Source organism: Camellia sinensis, chromosome 2, assembly GCF_055761805.1.
Source record: "Camellia sinensis isolate YWXY chromosome 2, ASM5576180v1, whole genome shotgun sequence".
Classification (NCBI taxonomy): domain Eukaryota; kingdom Viridiplantae; phylum Streptophyta; class Magnoliopsida; order Ericales; family Theaceae; genus Camellia; species Camellia sinensis.
The window spans coordinates 66,076,948-66,101,127 of NC_138962.1; the positions used below are offsets into that span (position 1 = coordinate 66,076,948).

The following is a 24,180-nucleotide window of genomic DNA, read 5'->3' on the forward strand; positions in this document are numbered from 1 at the left end:
AATTTCAATTCACAACATTTTCACATTCACAAACTCTATTCTACCAACATTTTCATCAATTCACAACATTTTCACATTCACAAACCCTATTATACCCACATTGTACCCACATTCACATTTTCACAAACAAAATAAACACATATAAAATTCAAACTGAGAGAGAGAGAGAGACAGTCATACCAGCGAGAGAGAGAGAGTAGAGAGTGACCTACAGAGAGAGAGAGAGAGCAGAGAACCCATGGAGAGAGAGAGAGTGAGAGCAGAGAAATCACGAAGAGAGAGAGTGAGAGTAGAGTGTGGTTCGTAGAAAAAAAATAAAGTATAAAAAGCGTGGTTGCAAATGAGGGGGGTAGGTCATTTTATGTCACTTTTAAAAGCGTGATTACGAACCACGCTTTCTTTTAAAACAATTTTTTTTTTAAAGTGTGGTTTTTAACCACGCTTTCTTTACAAAACAGTTTTCTTTAAAAGCGTGGTTTCTAACCGTGTTTTATTTACAAAACAGATTTTTTTAAAAGTGTAATTTTTATTCACGCTTTCTTAATTAAAAGTGTGATTTGTAATCACGCTTTTATCATTTTATTCATTTTCCCTACCTATGCCAGAGATATGGTGAAAACGTGTTTTGAAATAAAGCTTCACCTTATTTTGGAAATTACAGCCAAACTGACTTAATTTGGGAAATATATGGTGAAAACGTGTTTTTGAAATAAAGCTTCACCTTATTTTGGAAATTACGGCCAAACTGACTTAATTTGGGAAATTGGTAGGTGGTTTGGCTTATTTTGGGAAATGGCTCTCAAACTCGAACCCACTTACGTATTGAGCCACAAACGAAAGCTCCGCTCGGCCCTACTCTTTGCCAGAGGCGCAACACTAGAGCTTCAAAGCCCAAAACCCGGCTGAACCGCCGTACACCTCCTTCGTCACTCCTCCAAACCACGCCATCGCCACTAGTCCACCACCGTCACAGCCGCACCTTCGCTACTCTTCTACTCAGGTATTCTTCTAGGTTTAATCACTTCCAAATTAGTATTCATATATGTCTACAGTATATGTATATATTTTGTTGTATGTACAAATTACGTTTCGTCATTGTTCTTTACTAGAGACTCGATCATTATCTCACACATTTTTGTAATTGCAATATAGCTTCAATATACAATTGAAGAAGAACCCATATGTGTAGATATAATCAATTGCATTAAGAGCGAACCTTGGGATGTTTCACTCATGGGTTCGAGCCCTTTCGCCCCGAAAGAGCCTCCGTGGCTTTTCTCTGCTCTCTGGTACTACTACTACTACTACTACTCTGCCCAACCATGTCAATAGTTCAATTCCCAGATTCTTCAGAGACACGGCACCTTTGAAGAACACCACTGCACACTCTGGCGATATCAGATATGGTAAAAAATTACAATTATCGCAATTTCTCATATAGTTGGACCATCTCCGACCCTTCCCCAGTTTTTTTCATCTAATTTGATTCCAATTTGAGTAAAAAGTTTGATTTGATAAGAACTAGTCCAATCCTTTCATCAAAATTTTATCAAAAATCTTTTTTAGAATTTCACTCTTATCCCAAAATTTCCCTTTTCATCAAATTTGATAAATAAAAAAAATAATGATCTCCAATGCTTCATTTTTTAAATTTTCATTAAGTTCATATTTGATGAATTCTCTCAATTTGATGAAAAAAATGACTCTGTGAACATTTGATGAAAGGATTGGAGACGGTTTTTAAGTACTTTTAGTTATCAAATTTAAATTTGATGAAAGAATTGACGAAGGAGTGGAGATGCTCTTATATGTAAAATTAGACAAATCAATTCGACAACCTTATGCGATGGTTCCACAGCCCTCCGTCTCACTTGAGTGTGGAATTATTGATCTCTGTAATATATATGACTCTATAATTGGACTTGACCACATGGGTTTTAACTTTAATCTTTACTTTATGATACTTTGGTCATTAGGATCTTTGTCCAATGGCTTTGTTATAAATGGCATTGGAAGAACACATTCGGGGTTAAATTCGTGCAAGTTAACCTCACACTGGTGTCATTTTAACACCGGTGGTGGATTTTGCACGGTGTCAACCCAAGCAACTGAGGATGCATTATTGGGTGTCTCTGGTCCTTGCAATGATGTAAGAGGTGATTCAGAAGAATACCATGTTGATTTTGAAGATGCCGCTATTATTGATAAACCAAAAGAAAGAGATAATAGTAAGAAGTCGGTTGATTTCACAAAGGTTGATCTCAGCTTGCTTCCAACTGTAGTTCTTATTGGGCGCCCAAATGTAGGCAAGTCAGCGCTGTTTAATCGGTTAGTTTTTCTTACATGCTTATTTTTAAAATTCATAGCAGTTGTTACGGTAAACTTAGACAGTTTCTATTTGTGGGGTTTGGAAATAGCTGTTGCAGTTTGAACATTGTGAGTTGGTTTTGTGATGTAGTTTAATACGACGAAGAGAGGCTCTTGTGTACAATACTCCTACTGACCATGTTACACGGGACATACGAGAAGGGATTGCCAAATTGAGTGATTTACGATTTAGGGTGTTAGATTCGGCTGGCTTAGAAGCGGAGGCATCTTCTGGTTCTGTTCTCAGAAGAACTGCAGAAATGACTGGAAATGTGCTGGCAAGGTCTCAATTTGCTCTCTTCCTCATTGATGCAAGGTTAGTTTGATGGATGAGTTAGTGTTTCTTATTGCTTCAGACACTGTTATTATTTGGTTTTGTCCTAACCAGATAGTTTTACATGTAGTAGGTGAATAGAAATCAGATCCATAAAGGAAGTAATTCAGTTATCTAAATGTATCTTGAGTCATGTATAGGTTAATAGATAACTAACAGAATTATTCACTGTATTTTGGGATGTGTAGGAATGAATGTTGTTTCTTGAATCTGTTTAAAGTTGTCATAGAAACAGGTTTGTGTCATCATTGAAGACACTGGTTACATTTTAAAAGTTCTTTCATAGTTTTGGAGTAGCTTCATGGATGAACATAGTGTTGACTTGTTAGCTCTGTTATCAGAATCTTACGATTCAGATTCGATTCACGATTCGATTCGCAATTTTTGCAAAATTGATACGAATCTATTGGTGAATCTATTTTGGAAGTGAATTTCTAGTGAATCGCACGATTCACAATCGATTCACGATTCGATTCACTTTTCACGATTCATGCAACTTTTGAAATTATTGTGTCCGACATATTTTCGACTCTTTTTTTCTCCATCTTTTTAGTGAAAATGGCATAATACAACTTTTAATAGCGTTTAATACCAAAATAACCAACATATATACATGATTTATTGTTATTTTAGCAATCATGGAGTTTTCAATAGGATCCAATCAGATTCAATCAGACCCAACATATTTTTAACCTTTCTTCTCATTTTTTTTTTCTTTTAAAAAATCATAATTTATCTTATAAAGATGTTTAAGATTAAAGTTACACTATAAATTATCTATTACTATTTTATTAAATTGAATATTACATGTGTGGGGTTAGTTATACTTTTTAAAATGTTTTAGGCTTTAAAATAAAAGATTCTAAATAATTCCTTCTTATTATTTGCTCATTGTTACTTAGAAAAGCATATATGCTTATTGTCCAAATATCAACATTGTTGTTAATTATTGTTACTTTAGAAATTGATAATTTGTCTATTTGGTTACTATCTTTATTAAGAATGTCTGATAAGAAATATCTAAAAAAGAAAAAAGGCAAGATGGTGATATTACATCTTTATTAAGAATGGTTGATAAGAAATATCTAAAAAAGGAAAAATGTAATATGGTGATCTTACATAGAAACCTTTGTTAACTTCTTATCTATTAAACTACGTGATTATTATTCAAAATAACATTTTCATTAATTTAAGTCTAAATATTTTATATTCATCTAAATGTGTAGATATATATTTTTAAGTAATTTAAAAAAAGTGACTGAATCTTTACGATTCACGATTCGATTCGATTCGCGATTTGGTACAAGGCTATTTCGATTCACGATACGAATCCCGATTTGACAACTGTGCTTGTTAGTATGCATTGTTTTGTTATTATATGTTTTTTTGAGTGTGGACTTTAATTACTTTTGTTGTCCTATATTGTGACTAGAGATGGGCTGCAGCCTATGGATTTGGATGTCGGAAAATGGTTGCGCAAGCATGCACCTGGAATCAAGACTATTGTAGTGATGAATAAATCTGAATCACTTGATGATGGTGCTGGATCTCTTGCTGCTGCTGGTGGCGAAGCCCATATGTTAGGATTTGGGGATCCTATTGCTCTATCTGCTGAGACTGGATTGGGTATGACAGAACTTTATGAAGTTCTAAGGCCTTTACTTGAGGACTATATTCTCAAGGTCTTAAATGGTAAGAACCATCCCTTAAAGATTTTCTTGTCATGACTGTGACATCCTTTCTCAAGACAAAATTCCTGGACATGTGCTTAATTTCTATGTAGCCTTTGAAAGCTACTTATGTTTTTGCTTTCAAGTTGCACAAGCGCAGCTTATATTGTTTATATGAGGTACTTCACAGAATATATTGCTGTTTTTACAAAAAGGTTGTTTGGCTATCCTTTTGAATTTCTCATGGTGAATCTGAACGCACATATTTGTCACACAAAAGCATCTCTCAAATTCTCAATAGATTGAACTATATGTTTCTTGTAGGTTTTAATATCAAGTATCAGACCATCTATTTCTCTAAGTTAGCTTCTAAGTGCTTTGTAGATGATTTTCTTACATTGTGTAGATAAGGGCAACCGCCATAATGGCCCAGTGCTAAAAAAAGATATGGTTGGTGGATATAGTGCCTGGCTTGAAGTGCTCAGTGTTCAATTAATCGAGATAACATCGCTATCTCATTAAAAGGAAAAGGTAAGAGCATCTCCAGCGGTTCACTAAAATTTTCATCAAATCTGAGTAAAAAAATGACTTTTTTCTCAATCTGATACTGAGTGCTCCAATGGTTCATTTTCATCAAATTTTCATCAAATCTGCGCCGGGACAACCGGTTGGTTGACCGGTGAAGGCAAAATATTTTTTTTTTGGATTGTTTGAACCTTTTTTTTGAACTGTCTGAACTTTTTCTGGGACAACCGGTTGGTCGACTGGCTGGTCGACCGGTAAGGCAAATTTTTTTTTTTTTTTAAAACTGTTTGAACCTATTTATGTGAACTGTTTGAACCGTTTTATGGTCGACCGGTTGGTCAACCGGCCGGTCAACCGGCTGGTCGACCGGTTTGTCTCCCCCAACGGTAACAAACAGTGATTTGGTGAAACCTGGAGCGTGTTCTCGTTTTGGTGAAAGGTTTGGTGAATTCTCGATTTGATATTGATTTGGTGAAACCGTTGGAGCACCAAAAAGTCACTTTTTCACCAAATTTCAAATTTGATGCCAGATTTGATGAAGCGTTGGAGATGGTCTAAGGGGACCAATGACATAGAATGAATAAATAATGCCTAGCAAATTAGTTGATGTTGAAGTTGATATGCTTATCATGGTTGTTAGAATTGTACGATTCACGATTCAATTTATATGATTCAATGCGAGTTTCAGCAAAAAACGATTTGAATCATGTTGAATCGGAAATTGAGTGAATCATACAATTCAATTTATGATTCACTAGGATTCTTTCAATTCACTATGATTCAGATGATTCATTGCGATTTAGTTCTATTTCTTTTTGTTTACATAATGTTTGAAACATCATTTGTGCCAAACTATGAAGATATTTAGAGGAGATTAATTAGTTATTTTTGATATACGTAATTTTATATGTATATACATATATATAATTTAGTTATGTTGATAATTTACTTTATTTTAACACAGTATGTACTTTTATATGTATATAAATATATAGAACTATATAAAACTGAACCGAACCAAACAAGCCTTAAGTCCCATCAAATGGGGTCGGCTACGTGAATCTTCCTTTTCCACGCGGCTCTATCCAATGCCATTTCGTTAGTCAAATTAAGTAAATTCATCTCTCTATTTACTACGCTAGCCAACATCAATTTAGGTCTACCCTGTCCCCTAACACTTACATCTACCGTCACTGCAATGCGTCTCTTCACTACTGCCTCTGTTGGTCTCCATTGAATATGACCAAACCATCTCAATCTATTCTCTCTCAACTTATCTTCTATCGGTGCTACTTCTACCCATTTTCGAATATACTCATTCATAATTCTGTCTTTTCTAGTTTTACCACACATCTGCCTTAGCATTCTAATTTCAGCCATACTTATCTTATCTACATGTTGTTTTTTGGTTGCCTAACACTCCGTCTCATACAACATCGTTGGTCTAATAGCCGTTCTATAGAACTTTTTTTTTAGTCTAGCAGATACTCGTTTATTGCATAGTACCTCAGACGTACTTCGCTACTTAAGTCATCCCGTCTTAATTCTATGGATCACATCCACATCAATCTCCCCCGCCATTGTGATAACTGACCCTAAATAACAAAAATGTTCACTCTTAAGTAGTTCTTGGTTTTCAATCTTCATTTCTCCACTGCTTTCATTGCTACTGTTACTAAATTTATACTCCATATATTCTGTTTTAGTTCTGTTTATTGGAAATCCTTTAGATTCAAGTGCTTCTCTCCAAATCTTTAACTTTGTGTTAACTCTTTCTCTAGTCTCATCCACTAACACGATATCATCTGCAAAAAGTATACACCATGGCACAGCATCCTCAATATTTCTCGTCAACTCATCCATAACTAAAACAATAAGATAAGGACTTAAGGTAGATCCTTGGTGTAACCCTACAGTAATTGAAAATTCTTGTGTCTCCCCAGCAAGCGATCTAATAGTGGTCATAACCCTTTCATATATGTCCCTAATCACATCAATGTAACATTTTGTCACCCTTTTCTGCTCTAACGTCACCAGATTATATCCCGAGAGGACTCTATCATATGCTTTCTCAAGATCAATAAACACCATATGAATGTCTCTTTTTTTTTCTCTATACTTTTTTATTTCTCTCTTAAAAAAATAGATCGTTTTCATTGTTGACCTACCAGGCATAAATCCAAATTGATTATTAGACACCTCTGTTATATCTTGCAATTGACGTTCCATCATCCTCTCCCACACTTTCATTATATGACACATTAGCTTGATTCCTCAATAGTTGTTGCAATTCTAGACATCTATTTTATTCTTATAGATTGGCACTAAAATACTCTTCTTCCACTCATCTGGCATGTTCCTAATCAATAAAATCTTGTTAAACAACCTAGTCAATCAAGCAACCCCTTCTTACCCAAACACTTCCAAGCTTCAATAGCGATATGATCGGGTCCTAAAGCCTTGTTCGGTTTCATTTTCTTAAGCGCAACCTCCACTTCAAAGTTCCTAATCCTGCGATAGAACCTATAGTCTTAGTTTTTCATATTACTGGCTATTGTCTTCTCTATTAATGTACCTCCATATTCTTCATTTAACAGTTTCTCAAAATAGTTATTCTACCTCTCTTTAATCTCTTCATCCTTCACCAAAACCTTAGAATTATCACTCTTGATGCACTTAATTTGATTAAAATCTCTTGTTTTTCTCTCTCCTATCTTAGCAAGTTTGTATACCCTCTTCTCTCTCTCCTTACTATCTAGTCTAGTGTATCATAAGCTTTCAACTCAGCCTATTTCATTACTTTTTTGATCTCCTTATTAGCCAATCTATAGCTCTCAAGGTTTTCTTCAGTTCTATCCTTCTGTCACTTTTTAAAGCACTATTTTTTCGCCTTAATTACAGCTTGAATCTCTTCCTTCCACCACCAAATTTCCCTAGAGTTGGGTCCCTTTCTTTTCGATTCTGTAAGAACTTTCCTTGAGATTCTCCTCATACAATTGGCCATCGAATTCCACATAGTATTAGCATTATCATCCATGTCTCAAGTACCTTCCTTATCCATTCTATTCTTAAATATTTCTAATTTATCCCCTTTTAAGTCCTACCATCTCGTACTACGACTCCCACTATCCTTCGTAGCTTGATATTGTCTTTTAAAGTATAAATCTAGTATCAAAATCTTATGTTGAGATATCAGGCCTCCCCAGGAATCACTTTATAATCATTGCATTTTAGGCGGTCCACTTTCCTCACTAAAAAGTAATCTATTTGGCTCTTAATTGACCTACTCTTAAAGTTTATTAAATACTCCTCCCTCTTCTTATACATAATATTGGCTACCATTAGGTCAGAAGTCAACGCAAAATCTAAAATATTCTCTCTACCCTCATTTCTATCACCAGAACCATATCCACCATGCACCCTCTCATAGCCTAGTTTATCTATTTCTACATGGCCGTTGAATCTCTACCTATAACTAGGTTCTCTCCCACGGGTATCCCCTGTAAGATCTCATCCATTTGCTCCCAAAAATCTCTCTTAGTCTTATCATCTAATCCTACTTAGAGGGCTTATGCACCAATAACGTTCACTATATTCCATCCAATAACTAGTTTAACTAATATAATCTTTTCACCTTTCCTAATGACCGCCACTACATTTTCTACGAGGCCTTTGGCAACTATTACTCCTACCCCATTCTTGTGTCTATTCTTGCCACTATAATACAGTTTAAATCTGGTATCCTCAATTTTCTTAGCTTTCTCACCTGTTCACTTAGTTTCTTGTACACATGCTATACTAACTCTCCTCCTAATCATAACATTTACCAATTCCATAGTCTTACTAGTTAAAGTTCCTATATTCCATGTGGCTATCATAAACCTTTAGTCTTGGACTAGCTTCTTTACTTGCACTTATCCAGAAAAATATGGAAACGTTTGCCCATTTTTCACCGCGCCCATTTTTCACCGCATCCAGTGTTTTAAAAAGATCTAGGCGCATTGAGGCTCCAAGGTCACCTGGAGCCTAAGCGCCGAGATGCGCGCCTCACCAAAGAGAGACGCAAGTTATATAAATTAAGCAAAATATTAATGTACAATTTTCAACATAAGTAAATATTTAATATGTATATTATTAATTTTTTTAATAAGAAGAGAAGGGAAGAAGAAAAAAAACAATTAATTTTTTTAATATATATATTATTTTATTTATTTATTATATTTTTTAAATAATGTGTTTCAATTAATTTTTTTTATATTTTATTTTACATACATATGTTTATTTTATTTATTACTATGTATAAGTATATATTATATTTTATATATTATCTATAAGTATATTATGTATTATATATTATATAATAGGTATTATAGGTATTATATAATATTATATATATATATATATATGAATCAAGAGTTAATTACCTAAAAGTCCTATTTACAAATGTTATGGTAGCTTAGGTCCTATCTAAGATTTTTTGAACTAATAAGTCCTATTTAGTAAAACTGAGAATATTATCAGTTTTTTTTTCTAATTTTTAAAACTAAGAATATTATCAATTTTACATAATAGTGTTTTAAATAATTGTTTCAATATCTGATAAAAAAAAAAATAGAGCATGAGATTAAACGTTTTTACCCTTCTACTTATTTGTTTGATTAAACTATTTAATAAAACTGAGAACGTTTTCAATTTTTTCCAGTTTCAAAACTGAGAATATTATCAGTTTGAAAAATCCAAACTTTTTCCAGAAACATCAAGAACAGAGCCACAATCAGCATCATCTCCACTCAAATTGGTCTCCAAAACTTGCAACTTTTCAGATTTCTCGGCTTCTTTTGAGAGATCCTCTTCTGAAACTACAGGTTTGTCCGAATCGGTGACTTGCATTTGCTTAAAACACTATAAACAATAGATAAATAATTTGAGAAATTTGAAAGGAATTTGGAGATTTGGGTTAGGGTTTAGAAGTAGAGAAGATTGAGTGAGAGATCAATGGAGAAAAGAGAGATGACAAAAGAGAGAAGAATTGCAGCTGCGTTGATGATGCATACAAATACATATGAGCATATGTGTATATATATATCCTAGAGTGAGAAAATCGAAAGGGACTGTGAGGAGCGCGAGGGAGAAGACATCAAAATAAATGTAAAATTATTATATTAAAATTTAATGGTACTTGAATGTCCAAAAAATCTTAGTTAGGACTTAATGGAGTATAAGTTTATAAATTAGGACTTGTGTGTAAATATCCCATGAATCAATTATATTTAATATATTATCTATAAGTATATTACCTATTATATATTATATATATGAATCAAGAAGATAAAGAGAGAGATAGAAGCAAGAGAGAGATAGAGAGAGAGAGAGATTACGATCGCGAGAGAGAAGGCGAGAGAGAGAGCAATCGTGAGCGATACAGAAGACGACAAAAGGAGAGAATAGAAGAGAAGAGAAGAGAAGACGAAGCAGAAGAGAAGAAGTAGAGAGAAGACGAAGCAGAAGAGGAGAAGCAGAGAGAAGACGAAGCAGAAGAGGAGAAGCAGAGAGAAGACGAAGCAGAAGAGGAGAAGAGCGGAGAAGAAGCATAGACGAACCTGAAGAAGACGAGTCCAGTCGATGTCGTAGCTCAGATCAGTCAATGGCTAGTACACAAACACAAAATAGATCAGTTGATGGCGAAGCGCACAAAGCGTGCGCCTTGAGCCTAATCGAAAGGTGCGCGCCTCAGCGCCTTACCTGTACTTCTTGCAACTCGCCTCGCCTCGCCTACTTGGAGCGCGGCCCTTGCGCCACGCCTCGCTTAGTGCCTAGGCGTGCTTTTTAAAACATTGACCGCATCCAATTGTTGATGCGGTGCCCCTTGCTCACTTTTTGAAACATCCGGAGGCAAGCGCATTGCATCACTTGAGGGGAACGACCTAGCATTTAATCGATTTAAAGTAGGATTTTATGATTCACAATTCGATACGATTCATAATTCGATTCGCGATTTGACAACAATGATGCTTATAGTTGGATTGTAGAAATTTAATGTATAAAGAGAAATAGAGAATTGTATTATTGATTGATATGTATTTATGTTTACAATGAGTCCTATATATAGAAGATTAGAGGAGGTAGGTATGTAGTAGGTGGAGTAGTAGGTGGAGTAGGTGAAGTGGGTGGAGTAGGTGTAGTGGTAGGTTTTGGTAGTAGGTGAAGTGGGTGGAATAGGTGTAGTGGTAGGTTTTGGTAGGTTTTTTTTTTAACAGCCCCCCGCAAACTCAAGGGGGATAGGAACTAACCAACTTGAGTTTGGAGAGAGTAACAAAACAAGAAAATACATAAAATAAAGGAGGATAGGAGACACTGTATGGTCGTGTCAGACCGTTGGTGAAGACACTATATGGTGGTGTCATAACGTGGTAGAGGACACTGTATGGTTGTGTCATAACGTTGTAGAGGACACTGTATGGTGGTGTCATACCGTTGTAGCAGATAAAGTCTGGACAGGTGACGAGGTTACACCGGACCGATGTAGAAGCTAACTGGAATCAATGTCGGGACAGTTTACAGAGTCTTGTCGGACCCCTAAAAAGTCGCACCCTCAAAAGGTGTGCCCAATCTTTCAAAAGGCGTGCCATCAAAAGGCGTGCCCAATCCATAAAAAGGCGTGCCATCAAAAGGCGTGCCATCAAAAGGCGCGCCCATGTTGTCGTCGAGCGCCGAGCGGCGCATTATGCGCGTGTCTGCCTTGGCTATTTAACCAAGACGGAGGCTGAGGCTGAGGCAGACAAAAAACTTCTGAAAATCCTCTGAAAAACTCTTCCTTTGCTGAGAGAGATACTCTGTAACACTCTGTTGCCCAGAAAATGGCTTCGTCTTCCCGTGGTCTGCTCACTCTCTTTCCCGACCTCAACGAGTCAACAAGAGAGATAACTGGTGCGGTGGCCAGTGAACCTCAACCAAACACCTCGGGTTTTGCTCCGTTGAACTTTCCGATGCGGTCTGTGGAGCAAAAAATGGCAGTGCAAACGGATATTGAAGCCAATCAGTATACATTGAAGTCATGCGTGGAGACCATGACAGCGGTCACAAACTTGTCGCACCGGCTTCAGAGTAGGACAAATGAGATGCAGCAGTTAAACGCCCAACTGGCTCTGCTCCAACGCATGTATAAGGATGCGCGAGCAGAGATAAGTGTGCTAAAGGCGGAAAATAAGGAGCTGAAGCGGAAGGCCACCGTTATGTTCCGATTTGGAGGTTCGCCATATGCTGCAATGGAGGAGCATGGTGGAGTGATCGTGCCCGGTGGAGTGATCGTGCCCAGTGGAGTGGGAAACACGGAGGTAACACCGTCAAGGGCCGCCCAGGACGGAGGCAAAAAGAAAAGACCGGCGGAATAGGCGAAGAAGTGAGGTCGGTGGGTGGCCGTCTGCAGAAACGAAAACAAATCTTTTGGTGTTGTGTTTTGGTTTGTTGTTGTTGTTGTTTTTTTTTTTTTTTTTTTTTTTTGGTGTAAAATTGTGATCGGGGTTAATCCCTGAGATGAATAAATTATGGTTTGGTGTGCAAAGCTATATGGTATGAATGGAATTTGAAAAAGATAAAAAATAATGTGAAAGAAAAATAAAGAAAGAAATAATAAAAATATATTTGAAATCAAAAATGAAAGATAGGGGAAATAAGGAAAGTGGTGTGGAGAAAAGAAATAAAAATAATGGAGTTGGAAATCAAACGGAGGAGAGATGATGATTTTTTTTTTTTTTTTAAAATATAATATAATAAAAAGAGATATATATATATATATATAATAAAGAAAGTGGGGAACAAGAGTGTAATGAAAAGAAAAAGTATAGGTTGGGACATCGTGGGTCACATGGGTGAGTAAAAGAAAAAAAATAAAATAAAAAAATAAATAAAGAAATGAAAAGAGGGGGACAAGCCCATGTGGGGCAATTGCTTTAGCAGCAGTGATTCTTGAAGGGGCAGTGAGTCGTGAAGTACCAGCTGTCGATATTCCTGCACATGTTCATGTCTCTGATTGTTTAGATGATTTAAACCCAGGAGATCATATCGAGATTCAGTGGAGAAGAAACCATGAGTTCCCTTATGGTTGGTGGTATGGAGTTGTTGGTCACGTTGAACCATGCGAAGGGAGCAGAACCCATTGCCAATGTCACAATAGTGACACGGTAATACTGGAGTTCAAACAGTACACCCTGGGGTCACGATGGAGGACAGTGGCAAGAAATAGGAAACACCACAGAGAAGTAGGCAATGCAGTCGATGGCTTTGATGGAGGAATCAGAAAGCTTTACAATGACAAAGAGATCTCAATTTGGCAGCACTGGTGGCCAACCAAAGTCTTGGAATAGTACCCAAACAACAGCACCTTCAGGGATAGATCTGAGAGGAAGAACATGGCCAACCAGGAGATAGGCTTGCTGTCCGCAGAAAACGAATAGGCCAGTGTACATGCCATAGGAAGTCCATTGATACATTTGGACAGAGGACTTCACACTATAGAGGTGTCACAAGGCATAGATGGACTGGTAGATATGAAGCCCATCTATGGGACAACAGTTGTAAGAAAGTTGGAAGATGCAGGAAAGTGAAGGTATGTGTACAAAATTCCAGCGGGCAGCGAAGGCAAGGTTGCCGGCCGGCTGCCCGCCGGTGAGAAAACAAAATACGGGCCTAAATCTTATGGCTCTGATACCATGTAGAAATTTAATGTATAAAGAGAAATAGAGAATTGTATTATTGATTGATATGTATTTATGTTTACAATGAGTCCTATATATAGAAGATTAGAGGAGGTAGGTATGTAGTAGGTGGAGTAGTAGGTGAAGTGGGTGGAGTAGGTGTAGTGGTAGGTTTTGGTAGTAGGTGAAGTGGGTGGAATAGGTGTAGTGGTAGGTTTTGGTAGGTTTTTTTTTTAACATATTGGTGGCATCCCTTTGATGTATTTTTAAATAAATTTTAGGGTAAACCAAAAAATACACCCTACATGTTTTTGAGTAGTTTTTTTTTTTTTGAAAACTATGCCAAAAAGGGCCATAGATTTCGAAAAGTTGGTTAAGGGAATCTTATTAATAGATATAGGTTGGATAGTCAGAGAAGTAGTAGTATAACTGAATTGTGTCAAGTGGATTAGGAGTTAGTTGAGTCTGTTATGCTGAGTAGGCAGGTTAGTTAGAGGCGGAGGAATACTCTATAAATATAAATGTTGTTTATGTAAGCGATAAGTAAGATCAATAATACAGATCATCTTCTTCTTGAATTTGTGTCTCTAGAATTTGTTCATTCTCTCTGGAAATCTTCTCAGTCCTAATTAAAAAGCTGATGTGGCTAGCCTTTATTAGAGGCCCATGTGAATCTGGGCTGGAGTCATGTGGTTGACATCATCAGGATTTAAGGGCAGTCTACAGACAAGATGATTTAGGAGGAAAAATCATAAACTAATAAAAAATTGCGGCCAAAATCTGTTGGTTCAATCATTAAAGGAGAAGTTTAACTTGGGATTTAAGCAAGATTGGAATTATGTGAGGATCAGAAAACTCAACCTGTTGTGGGAAGGCTTTGGAGTTTGGCAATGGCATCACTGGTATTTGCAACTAAAGAAATTGCAAGTTAGACCTTGGAGGTATGAGAGCATTTTCTTAAAGTTTCATGGCATATATTCAGAGATTTGCTAGGATATGTAATTCTTAATGACGTGGAAGACTTGACTAATTCACTATTAGAAGTAGATGATCAATGTGCAAGAGGGGAGCATTATGTGATTGCAATTCACACAATTAGTCATGTTAGAGTTTACATTGTTGTGGCGGACATTTTTAATGTCATTATTCACCTTAAACACAATCGTAAGAATTATCTGGATCTTGCAGACATTGTTTTGTACTGTGTGCTACAGTGTGCAGCTGATAGTTGTTGCATTCTAGTACTTGACCTCTGTAGCAGGTGATATATAAATTATAGGGCGAATTACATTGACGGTCCCTGTAGTTTAGGATTTGTGTCATTTTAGTCCCTGACCTTGCCATTGTGATACATTTGATCATGGATTTTGAATTTCATTCCAAATAAGGATAATTGAAGACACCATTGCTTCATTTCAAGGGTAAAGTCGTCAATTTGATAAAAATAAATGTCCAAAAATTATTTTTGAAATATTAAAAATTATTTCTACCTATCAAAGATAAAATTATAAAAAATGATAAATCTTTTATATTTTTATTTTTTTACCAAATTAATTTTTAGTATGTGTTTGGGTGATGATCATGTAATGGGTGATTGTTTTTATTGATTTTTTGGATGGTTATCATGTAATAGATGGTTGTATTTGTTGTTAACAGATATTTTGGATGCTTATCATGTAATGGATGGTTATTAGGCTTTTAGTGTATAATTGATATGTATATGAAATGTTTTTAGTTTTGAATTTTTTGAGTTAATGGATTGGTTTAATAATGATATCGAAGTTGTCGCCATATTTAACTTTTGAAAAAATAGAAACTAATTTAACAAAATAAATATAAAAAAATTTATTTCTACTCTCTCAAAAGATAAAATTATATAAAAATGATGTGTTATTAATTTTTTTTACCAATTTAATTTTTATTTTCTTAGAAATTTTTTCTGAAAATAGATTTTGAAAACCAAACCAAATAGAGCGACTTTATAACCACGAAAGTTCTAGCATTATTCATTTAAAAAAAGATCATTACATTTCAACCAACATACAAATTAACCAACACAAACTAATTTAGACTATTTGCAAATGAACATCTTTGATTGTCCTTATTTAGAACAAGACTCAAAATTCAGGGTAAAATGTATCACAATTAAAAAGTCAGGGACCAAAGTGACACAAGCCCCAAATTACAGGGACTATTAGTGTAATTCGCCCTAAATTATAGTATAATTTATTTATCTTTTAATTAAATTTGTGTGTGTTGGGATGCGATACTTATCATAGAGAGATGGAGGAAGATCTGGTGGATTTTCTAAAGGGAGTGATGTTGATGGGGAAAATCCACCCAACCAGATATTCCAGGGTCAAAAGGGCTTTGTGGGTTCCCTGCAAATCACCGATAAAACCTCATAGATGGATGACATTTCCATATTTGCTAGTTGGCTGTTGGACAAAATGCATAGTCTATAGACTATATCAGGGCATAAGCAATGGTTAGTGAAGCAGACCTGATACTTTTACATGAAAGAGAGTGAAAGATTTAGCTTGAGAGTAGAAGCACTTGAATGGGTTAGCCTATGTACAAGGCTTGATATTTTATAGGCAGTTTGTAGACATCTCTCATGTTTAATCCCTTGCCTTATGTAGGTCTTGCTTGGTGCACTTTTTGAGCTGCTAATAGTTTTTTTTTTTTTTTGAAATTTGTGTTGGTGTAACTTCTGTTTATAGTTTATAACTTATGAGGTAGAAATAACATAAGTATACTTAAAAAAGCTGGTTATTTGGAAGCTGGGGGAGGTGTGCTTTAGCTTTTGCTTCTTGATTATCAACTTTCAGCTTGAGAAAAATGGCAATGGCACCAAAATAATTGATTATAATTGGTACAATGGTGGATAATTCTGAAGGGTGACTTAGTAGTTTGTTTGTAGCGGTGGAATGTGGCTCTTACTAAATATCATTTGATAGTTTTTGGTTCAGCAATTTTTGTTTCACTTGTGTAACTTTGTTTTACAATTTCAATGGTTTGGAATTGAATAGGATCCGAGATTCAATGATGTAGGTGTGTATGCCTGCAAAGTTCTGTATGCTGATATCCCCCTTAGAATAATTGTCAGAAGCAAAGTTTGGTATGTTTCTTTGAAGGTGCATATTTAGTGATTGCAATTTGGATTTGAGCTTTCCCTTAATTTTGAATTTGTGGAATGGTTGTTGTTAAGGGAAGCGATTTGTCTATTAACAGGAATCATCAATGTTGGTTTTTCTGTTTTTATTTTTCTTGTTCTTTGAGTGAATTTAGACAATTTTAGATCTTATGATGCACTTCTGGAGCACAGCACTGTTGTGCGGTTAAACTATGAACAACATTTTTTCACTAACTGCTGCATCATCTTTTTGACTGGCTTTGGTGATGAACTAAGTATCTATGTCTGGCTCTTATTTATGAAACCTGCTTTGTCTTCCCTGTATCTGTAGATGAAAGTAATCAGGAGGATAGCAACTGTGAGGATGAGGAATCTAAGTTGCCATTACAATTGGCGATTGTAGGACGGCCCAATGTTGGGAAGTCAACCTTGCTAAACACGCTATTACAAGAAGATCGCGTTCTGGTTGGGCCAGAAGCTGGTTTGACGAGAGATTCAGTTAGAGCTCAGTTTCAATATCGAGGGAGAACTATATATTTGGTAAATATCATATCTATTGCTTCACACTAACATGTGTGCTTTGAATGTATTTGTGTCTTAATCAAGGTTCTGAAAAGCGGTTGCGGTCGCCGTAACGGTGGCGGTGGCGCGGTTGCGGTTGCGGATGCGGAGTGTAAAGGCCGTAGTGTAACGGTTGCGGTAACCGGAACCGTGAATTTTTTTATTTTTCCCACAATTTGAAAAAAAACTTACCGATACGCTTATTTTTTTTCCATGATCATATTTATTGAGTTTAAAATAAATATTGATCAATTTTTGTAAATTTTTAAGTCTGATCCAATATATTTTATATTTTTAAATCACTATAAATTTAGTTTTTTACATTTTATTTTAATAATTAATAACTTTATAATATACAAAAATTCAATCACTAACTATTATATATAAGATAAATAATGACAAAAGTAAGAGAATAAATAAGAGCCTATATATATATATATATACATATTTTAACCAAACTAAATAGATAATGGCCACACTTATTATTATTATTATTATTATTATTATTATTTTCAAACAATATATAGATAGGCACATACAAACAAAATGGTTGAGTGATGGCAACTGAATAGAATAATATAGGTCTTACAGTTTCAACAAATCAATAGCATGTTCTCCATCTTCCCTCTTCTCTCTCTCTATCTCTTGCTCCTCCATCTTCTCTCTTCTCTCCATCCCTCTTCCGCCATTTTTAGCCTTTTTTTTTTTGTGTTTTTTCGAAAGAAGCAGTTCGGAACCGTTACGTAACGGTATGTAACAGGCTGTTACGGCACCGTTATGACTGCTATGGTAGCCGCTACGGCTAACACACCTGTAAATCACACTGCAAAAGCGGCCGTAACGGGTGGCGGTAACCACCACAACCGTCACGTAACGGCGTTAAGTAACGGTTGCGGTTGCTTTTTAAAACCTTGGTCTTAATGCATTGGTAAAACTATCAATATGTGTCAGTTGAACTCTTGAATTCCCTGTCCTTGGTGGCTGCATAAGTGCTGGAGGATCCAATAGGAAATGCTTTGAAGGAAGCAAACTATCAGCTGATCTCAGCTTTTACTGTCTACTCAAATCTGCATCTGTTCCTCATATTCCAGTCTGTCCCTCTTGATTTGTTTTCCATCTTCTCTAGTTGAATTTTTGTAACTCATTCCGCATTGTCTTCCAGCGCATTCATTCTACTTCCCTTGTGTAATGTGAGATGCTGAGCACCGAGTAGGACTGAAATTTGGTGGTGTGAGTCCATCTGATTTTTTGGTTTTTTGGGCCTCATGATAACTGAAGCAGCTGTTCAGGAGGCTGGAATCTTATAATACTTTTTGAGTCATTTTTATTTGATTTTGTGTGTCACATTTTTAACGACCGTTAAACTCCTTGGATATAATTTATTAGTATGTTATACAATTGTGTTGAGTTTTGTGTTTCAGGTTGACACTGCAGGTTGGCTGGAAAGGACAAAGCAAGACAAAGGACCGGCTTCCTTGAGCATTGTGCAATCAAGAAAAAACCTTATGAGGGCTCATGTGGTTGCTTTGGTTCTTGATGCCGAAGAGGTGCGTCATATGTCAAATTGCTCTTTTGCTATTTTTTCCCAATGTATATATGTAATGAACTATATGTCAATATGCTTGTAGCTCAAACCTTGTCTCATTTTGAAGCAATTTGTGCTACCTCAGTTGAATGTAGTCAAATGCATCACAACCTCCAAGCTTGTTACATGGACTGTTGTAAATGTGTGGAGTATCCGTGTCCACTCGACACTCGAGTAATAGTACGAGTCTTATGGGATATCTGTCTGGCATGTGTAGTTGGATATTTACCCAACAAACATGCATAGTAATTCAAATTTATCATCTTAGTATGCATGAAACTCTCATATAAAATGTGAAATGCTCAATGCTACCTTGTAAATACCATTACATCTTGGAAAATAAAAGAAGAATCTTTAAGAAATATGAATATATTTCCAAATCCCGGGGTAAGACGTGAATCGTATGAATTTGACACTTGCACATACCACCACTCAACATCAGTACCCAAGTCCATGTAACATTTCCTCCCAAGCATGGTGATGGTTTCTTGCAATGGAATAGAGAATAGTTGGGAAATGAACGGAAGAAAAGTGATTGGAAATTTGAAGTCCTAAAAACTTTGTGAGCTATCAACAGGCAGATATGTATTCCTGAAAGACATGTTTTTGATAAAATATTTTTCCAGAAAGCCAATTGAGGATAACTTATTTGTGGTGTTATTTGGCATTAAATATATTTCTGGTTGAAAAAAGAATCATTTTTGTCCTAGTTGAAATTAAGTTCACTGGGCTAATTCCATGCGTGTCATTTGTGGGTGATTGATTGTATTAACCAAAGGATTAGTTCTGGCTCATTTGGGTTATGACACCTTGGTGTAAAACGCATAAGTTCACCTAATAAATTGTTCCAGCTGGGCATACTTTTTGAAGTTTTGTTGTTGACCTAATAACAAATCCAAAATCAAAAAGCTAGGAAAATTATATTAATAAACTTAGGATGATCATCTCTTTTTACCATATCTTGCTTACCACCTTATGTGGCACACTGACATTTATCGAATATTAATGACATTTATGTGGGACCCATTGTATTCAACAAGTGTGACACATAAGGTGCTAAACAAAATATGGTAAGAAAACATGGTCATTGTACCATCATTGCTTGTCTTATTCTTATTTCTCCTACACATGGCAATCAATTGTTAAATCTTTATAACACTTTTAATCGGGGGTTGAGTTGATGTGTTGTATGTTATCATTTTCTTCATTTTATTGTATCTATACGTACCTTACAAACCGCTATCATGTGAAAATACCTGCTAAGTGAATATAAGTAGTATTCTGCAGTTATGATTGATTGATTCCCTGTATGCATTTATTATGTGCAGTTTCAGAAATTATACTATAATAAGTTTTAATGTCTAATAGCTTCTCTTTTTATGTATATCATGTTTATGATGGTTAGATTGCAAAAGCTAGGAGGAGCATGAACCATGCTGAAGTTGCCATAGCAAGAAGAGCAGTGGAAGAAGGCCGTGGTTTGGTTGTGATTGTGAACAAGATGGATCTTCTAAAAGGGAAATTACAAGAGAATGTTGTCAATGCTGTTCCTGAAGAAGTGCAGACTGTTTTGCCCCAGGTTTGTCAGTTCCAAAATTTTTAAGGTCATAAGTTCTTCATGTGTAAGCATTTCTTTCTTTGTATCTGCTCACTTTCTTCATCTACTCGTGATCTCTAGTCTTTCTAGCATCTCCCAGAGGAAAATTCTTGTTACGCATAATTATATAGCTCCTCTCAATTAGTTGAGGACGGTAGGAATTTGTTATTTCCTTCTTGTTTGTAGTTCTTATGGTCAAACTACATTCTGGACTAGATGTTAACAACTTGAAGTTATTTTCATTTTGATATCATATCATACTTGTTCTAAGCGATTGGTTTAGTTTGTTATTAATCATAGTGCTATTACCTTACCATAAATGTAGAAACTACCTTTCTTAATGAAAAATTAATCTTCATATCCTATTTTGGATGTCCCAAAGTAATTTCCTTGGGAGAATATTTGGAAGTGGGGGTTCTATCCAAGGTGGCATAAGCATTCTTCATTTGTTCAGTGGCTTTGGATTCAATTCTCACCTTGGAAAATTCAGGCAAAAGAGGTAACATGTTACCATATTGTTGCATATGTCCAAGGGCAGAGGAGTCGATAGATTGTCTCCTTTTGCGTTGTGAGGGAGCTTTGGAGCTTATTATTTTCTATTTTTGGTGTTAAGTGGGTTATGTCAGGGTCAATTCTTTTATATTATATGTATTAGGAAGAAAGAAGCAAATTATGGAGATAGAAAGGATTGAAGAATAGCACCCCCACGTGTATGATGTGGTTGCATTTGGAAGGAAAGGAACTACTGAACTTTTGATGATACTATTTTTTACTAGTATAGATTTGAACTACTTGTGTTGTATACTTATAATTATTGACCGGCAAGAAAGTTTGTTGAATGTACTGTGAAAAACTCTGATGAAAAAGATTGCCTTTAGGAGATCATGCAATCTCTCTCACTTTTCTATCTTTTTTGCTGTCTGAGATTTTGTCAGCCATGACACCCTTGTTGAAGTACCTAGGTCCTACGAAATACACTCATGAAAAAGCTTGCCCTTGGGAGATTAAGCAATCTCTCACTTTTGTTTTGCTGCTTGAGATTCTATAGTCATTATGTCCTTCAATGTGCCACTGAAGATTTGCTTACATTGGCATGGAGTTCCATCAATACATTATGAGCAGCGTATTGTTAGTTTTCTGTTGCTCTTTTCAATTTCTAATATTCTGGTATCTGTTGAAAGTACTTCATGAAACAATGGTGATTGCTTGTAGAACAGGGACTTAGTTAACATGCTTTTGTGCTAGGGACTTTTGGAAATAACTTTTGTTTCAAACAAACATACTCTGAAGTGAACCACAACTCATAGTAGTATTTTGACTGATGAATATCAGTACAAGTGCGTACGTGGATGAATAATACACATCTCCTGTTATTATCTCAGAGAATCATTTTTGTTCCTCCCATTGCATTTGCATATATGATATATGTATATGTATTCATGACCTTTAGAATGATAGTAAAGTAGCTGATCTATCATTCGCACAACTTTGTTACTAGGTGACGGGAATACCAGTTATTTTTGTTTCTGCATTGGAGGGAAGGGGTCGAACAGCTATGATGCATCAGGTAGTAAGTACCTATGATAAATGGTGTTTAAGGTTGCCGACTGCTCGTCTTAACCGTTGGCTGCGCAAGGTTAGTTCCAATGCCTCATCATTTTCTTTTCTCCTGAACATGTAAATTTTCATGCTGATTGTTTGTGTGTGTGTGTGTGTGTGGCCATTGTTGTTAAATTTGTAAATCAAATTGTGAATCATTTTGCCAAACGGAAGTGATACATCCCTAAAAATGAAGTTCTAAACAGAGCTCTATACACTTGGCAATGAAAAAAAAAAAAAGAAGAAAAAATAAGACCAAAACATCACGAATAATATTTGGGAGCTCTAATAGTGGAGCTCTAATGGTGTGGGCCCCACAGCGATAGTGCCAAGTGTATAGAGCTTTATTTTTAGGAGGATGTATCACTATTGAAACATCACATCACATGAGACCCACCACCCTAGAGCTCCATTAGAACTCTAAAACATTTTTGTTTGCTAAAATAGTGAAATCATGAAGATTCATATCGAATCGTGAACTGTAAGATTCACTTGATTTAATATAATATATTGTTACATATATTTTACATGTACAAAAATATGCACATTGTAATTAACATGAAATAGATGCCAGTACAACTAAATTATATATATACATATAAAAAAATGTATATTAATATAATTAATTAATTATTTTATTTTATTTTTATTTTGAAAAAACGGTGGTGTTTGGTGCATTATACAAAAAAAAAAAAAAAAAAAAAACTAAATCATGGCAAACCATAGTGAATTGCAATGAATCGTTTTGAATCACATTTGAATGGTAAGATTCACTCAATTTAAGATCCAACAGCACAAATCAATTTGTTTTGATTGAAACTCATATTGAATCGTTTGAATCGAATATTCTAACAACCATACGTGTGGCACGTATCAGGTTATGAGCAGGCATTCTTGGAAAGATCAGGCTGCTCAACCAAAAATCAAATATTTCACTCAAGTGAAGGCGCGGCCACCGACTTTTGTTGCCTTTACGAGTGGAAAGACGCAACTCGCAGAAACAGACCTAAGGTTCTTAACAAAGTCTTTGAAGGAAGACTTCGATTTGGGTGGGATTCCGGTTCGGATCATGCAGCGGTCTGTTGTGAAAAATTCCAGGGGTAGCAACAGCAGCAGTAGTAGCAGCAAGACTAGCCAATTTGCTGGAAGAGTGGCTGAAAGGATCGCATCCGACAAGAGAAGTGTCCTCAATTAAGAACCAAACAGCACTTACTCGAAAGGATGCCGATGCAAATTTTGTTTTTTTTGTTTTGTTTTTGTGTTAATTTATTTCTTTGTGATGTATAGCCTAGTCTGACGCTGAGATTGAGCATTAGGTTTCGTCCCAGTTTATGCACATTTTTTTTGAAGTATTTTCGCTTTATTTTCCTGTATTAATATACTCGAGCTTTGAGAAGCAAATCCTCTAAGAAAATGTATAAAAAAAAAAAAAGGGACGACAGTGCACCAGTTGGGTGGGGTTCATGCTGTCTTTGTATTTTTGGGTCTTGAACCCTGATAATAGTTTGATATGATAGCCATTATTCAACTTTATTGCAACTTTTTTAGGACAAAAAACAGCTTTTTGAGAGGTTGAGGTTGAGGTTTGGTGCATGTGATGTGAGAGCATTATCCATGGATCATTTCCAAAATGATAATATCAAAGTTAAAATTTGATGTGTTATTGTGTTAAAATGTTAAAATTTCGTAATTTAGAACATGAATTAAAAGTTTCTCTTGGGTGAGCTGAATTGTTACAAATAACTTTGTCAAATTTCATGCTAAATTTGCAATAAAATTTGGTGAAAATTTGAAGGGGGATTTGGTTAAAGTTTTCTCATGGTAAAATTTTAATACATTTAGGTCTCGTTTGGGAACAAATTATTTTAGTAATTTTTTAACTTTTTGATTAAACTATAAACTAAAAAAAAAAACTAATTTGTTTGGGATGAATTCTTTGATTTTTTGGCTAAAATTCAATAAATAATATAAAAATAGATAAATTGACAACTCTTGTTATAACCTGTGACAATATGATGACACAGCACTGTACAGACTGGCAGCTATCATGTCATGTTGTAACTTGTGTTCAATATTAATTTTTTTTTCTTTTTTTTTTTTTGAAAATTGACTT

At 35.5% G+C, this 24,180-nt stretch overlaps 1 protein-coding gene across 1 annotated transcript; it reads left to right on the forward strand.

Moving 5' to 3' along the window:
* Positions 1–741: 741 nt before the first annotated feature.
* Positions 742–23,600, forward strand: LOC114323773 (GTP-binding protein). Its single transcript, XM_028271443.2, has 10 exons — positions 742–1,000; positions 1,153–1,406; positions 1,977–2,328; positions 2,459–2,683; positions 4,134–4,393; positions 17,057–17,265; positions 18,708–18,833; positions 20,277–20,450; positions 21,967–22,104; positions 22,945–23,600. The coding sequence occupies exons 2-10, from the start codon at positions 1,223–1,225 to the stop codon at positions 23,260–23,262; spliced, it is 1,986 nt and encodes a 661-aa protein (XP_028127244.2). The 5' UTR covers positions 742–1,000; positions 1,153–1,222; the 3' UTR covers positions 23,263–23,600.
* Positions 23,601–24,180: the final 580 nt, after the last annotated feature.

What these genes read in the sequence shown, in the direction of transcription:
- LOC114323773 (XM_028271443.2), top strand. Translation starts at nt 1,223, where the DNA reads ATGTTTCACTCATGGGTTCGAGCCCTTTCGCCCCGAAAGAGCCTCCGT. An exon ending in GAGGGAGAACTATATATTTG is followed by an intron (nt 17,266 to 18,707) that starts GTAAATATCATA and finishes TTTGTGTTTCAG; the next exon opens with GTTGACACTGCAGGTTGGCT. An exon ending in TGCAGACTGTTTTGCCCCAG is followed by an intron (nt 20,451 to 21,966) that starts GTTTGTCAGTTC and finishes CTTTGTTACTAG; the next exon opens with GTGACGGGAATACCAGTTAT.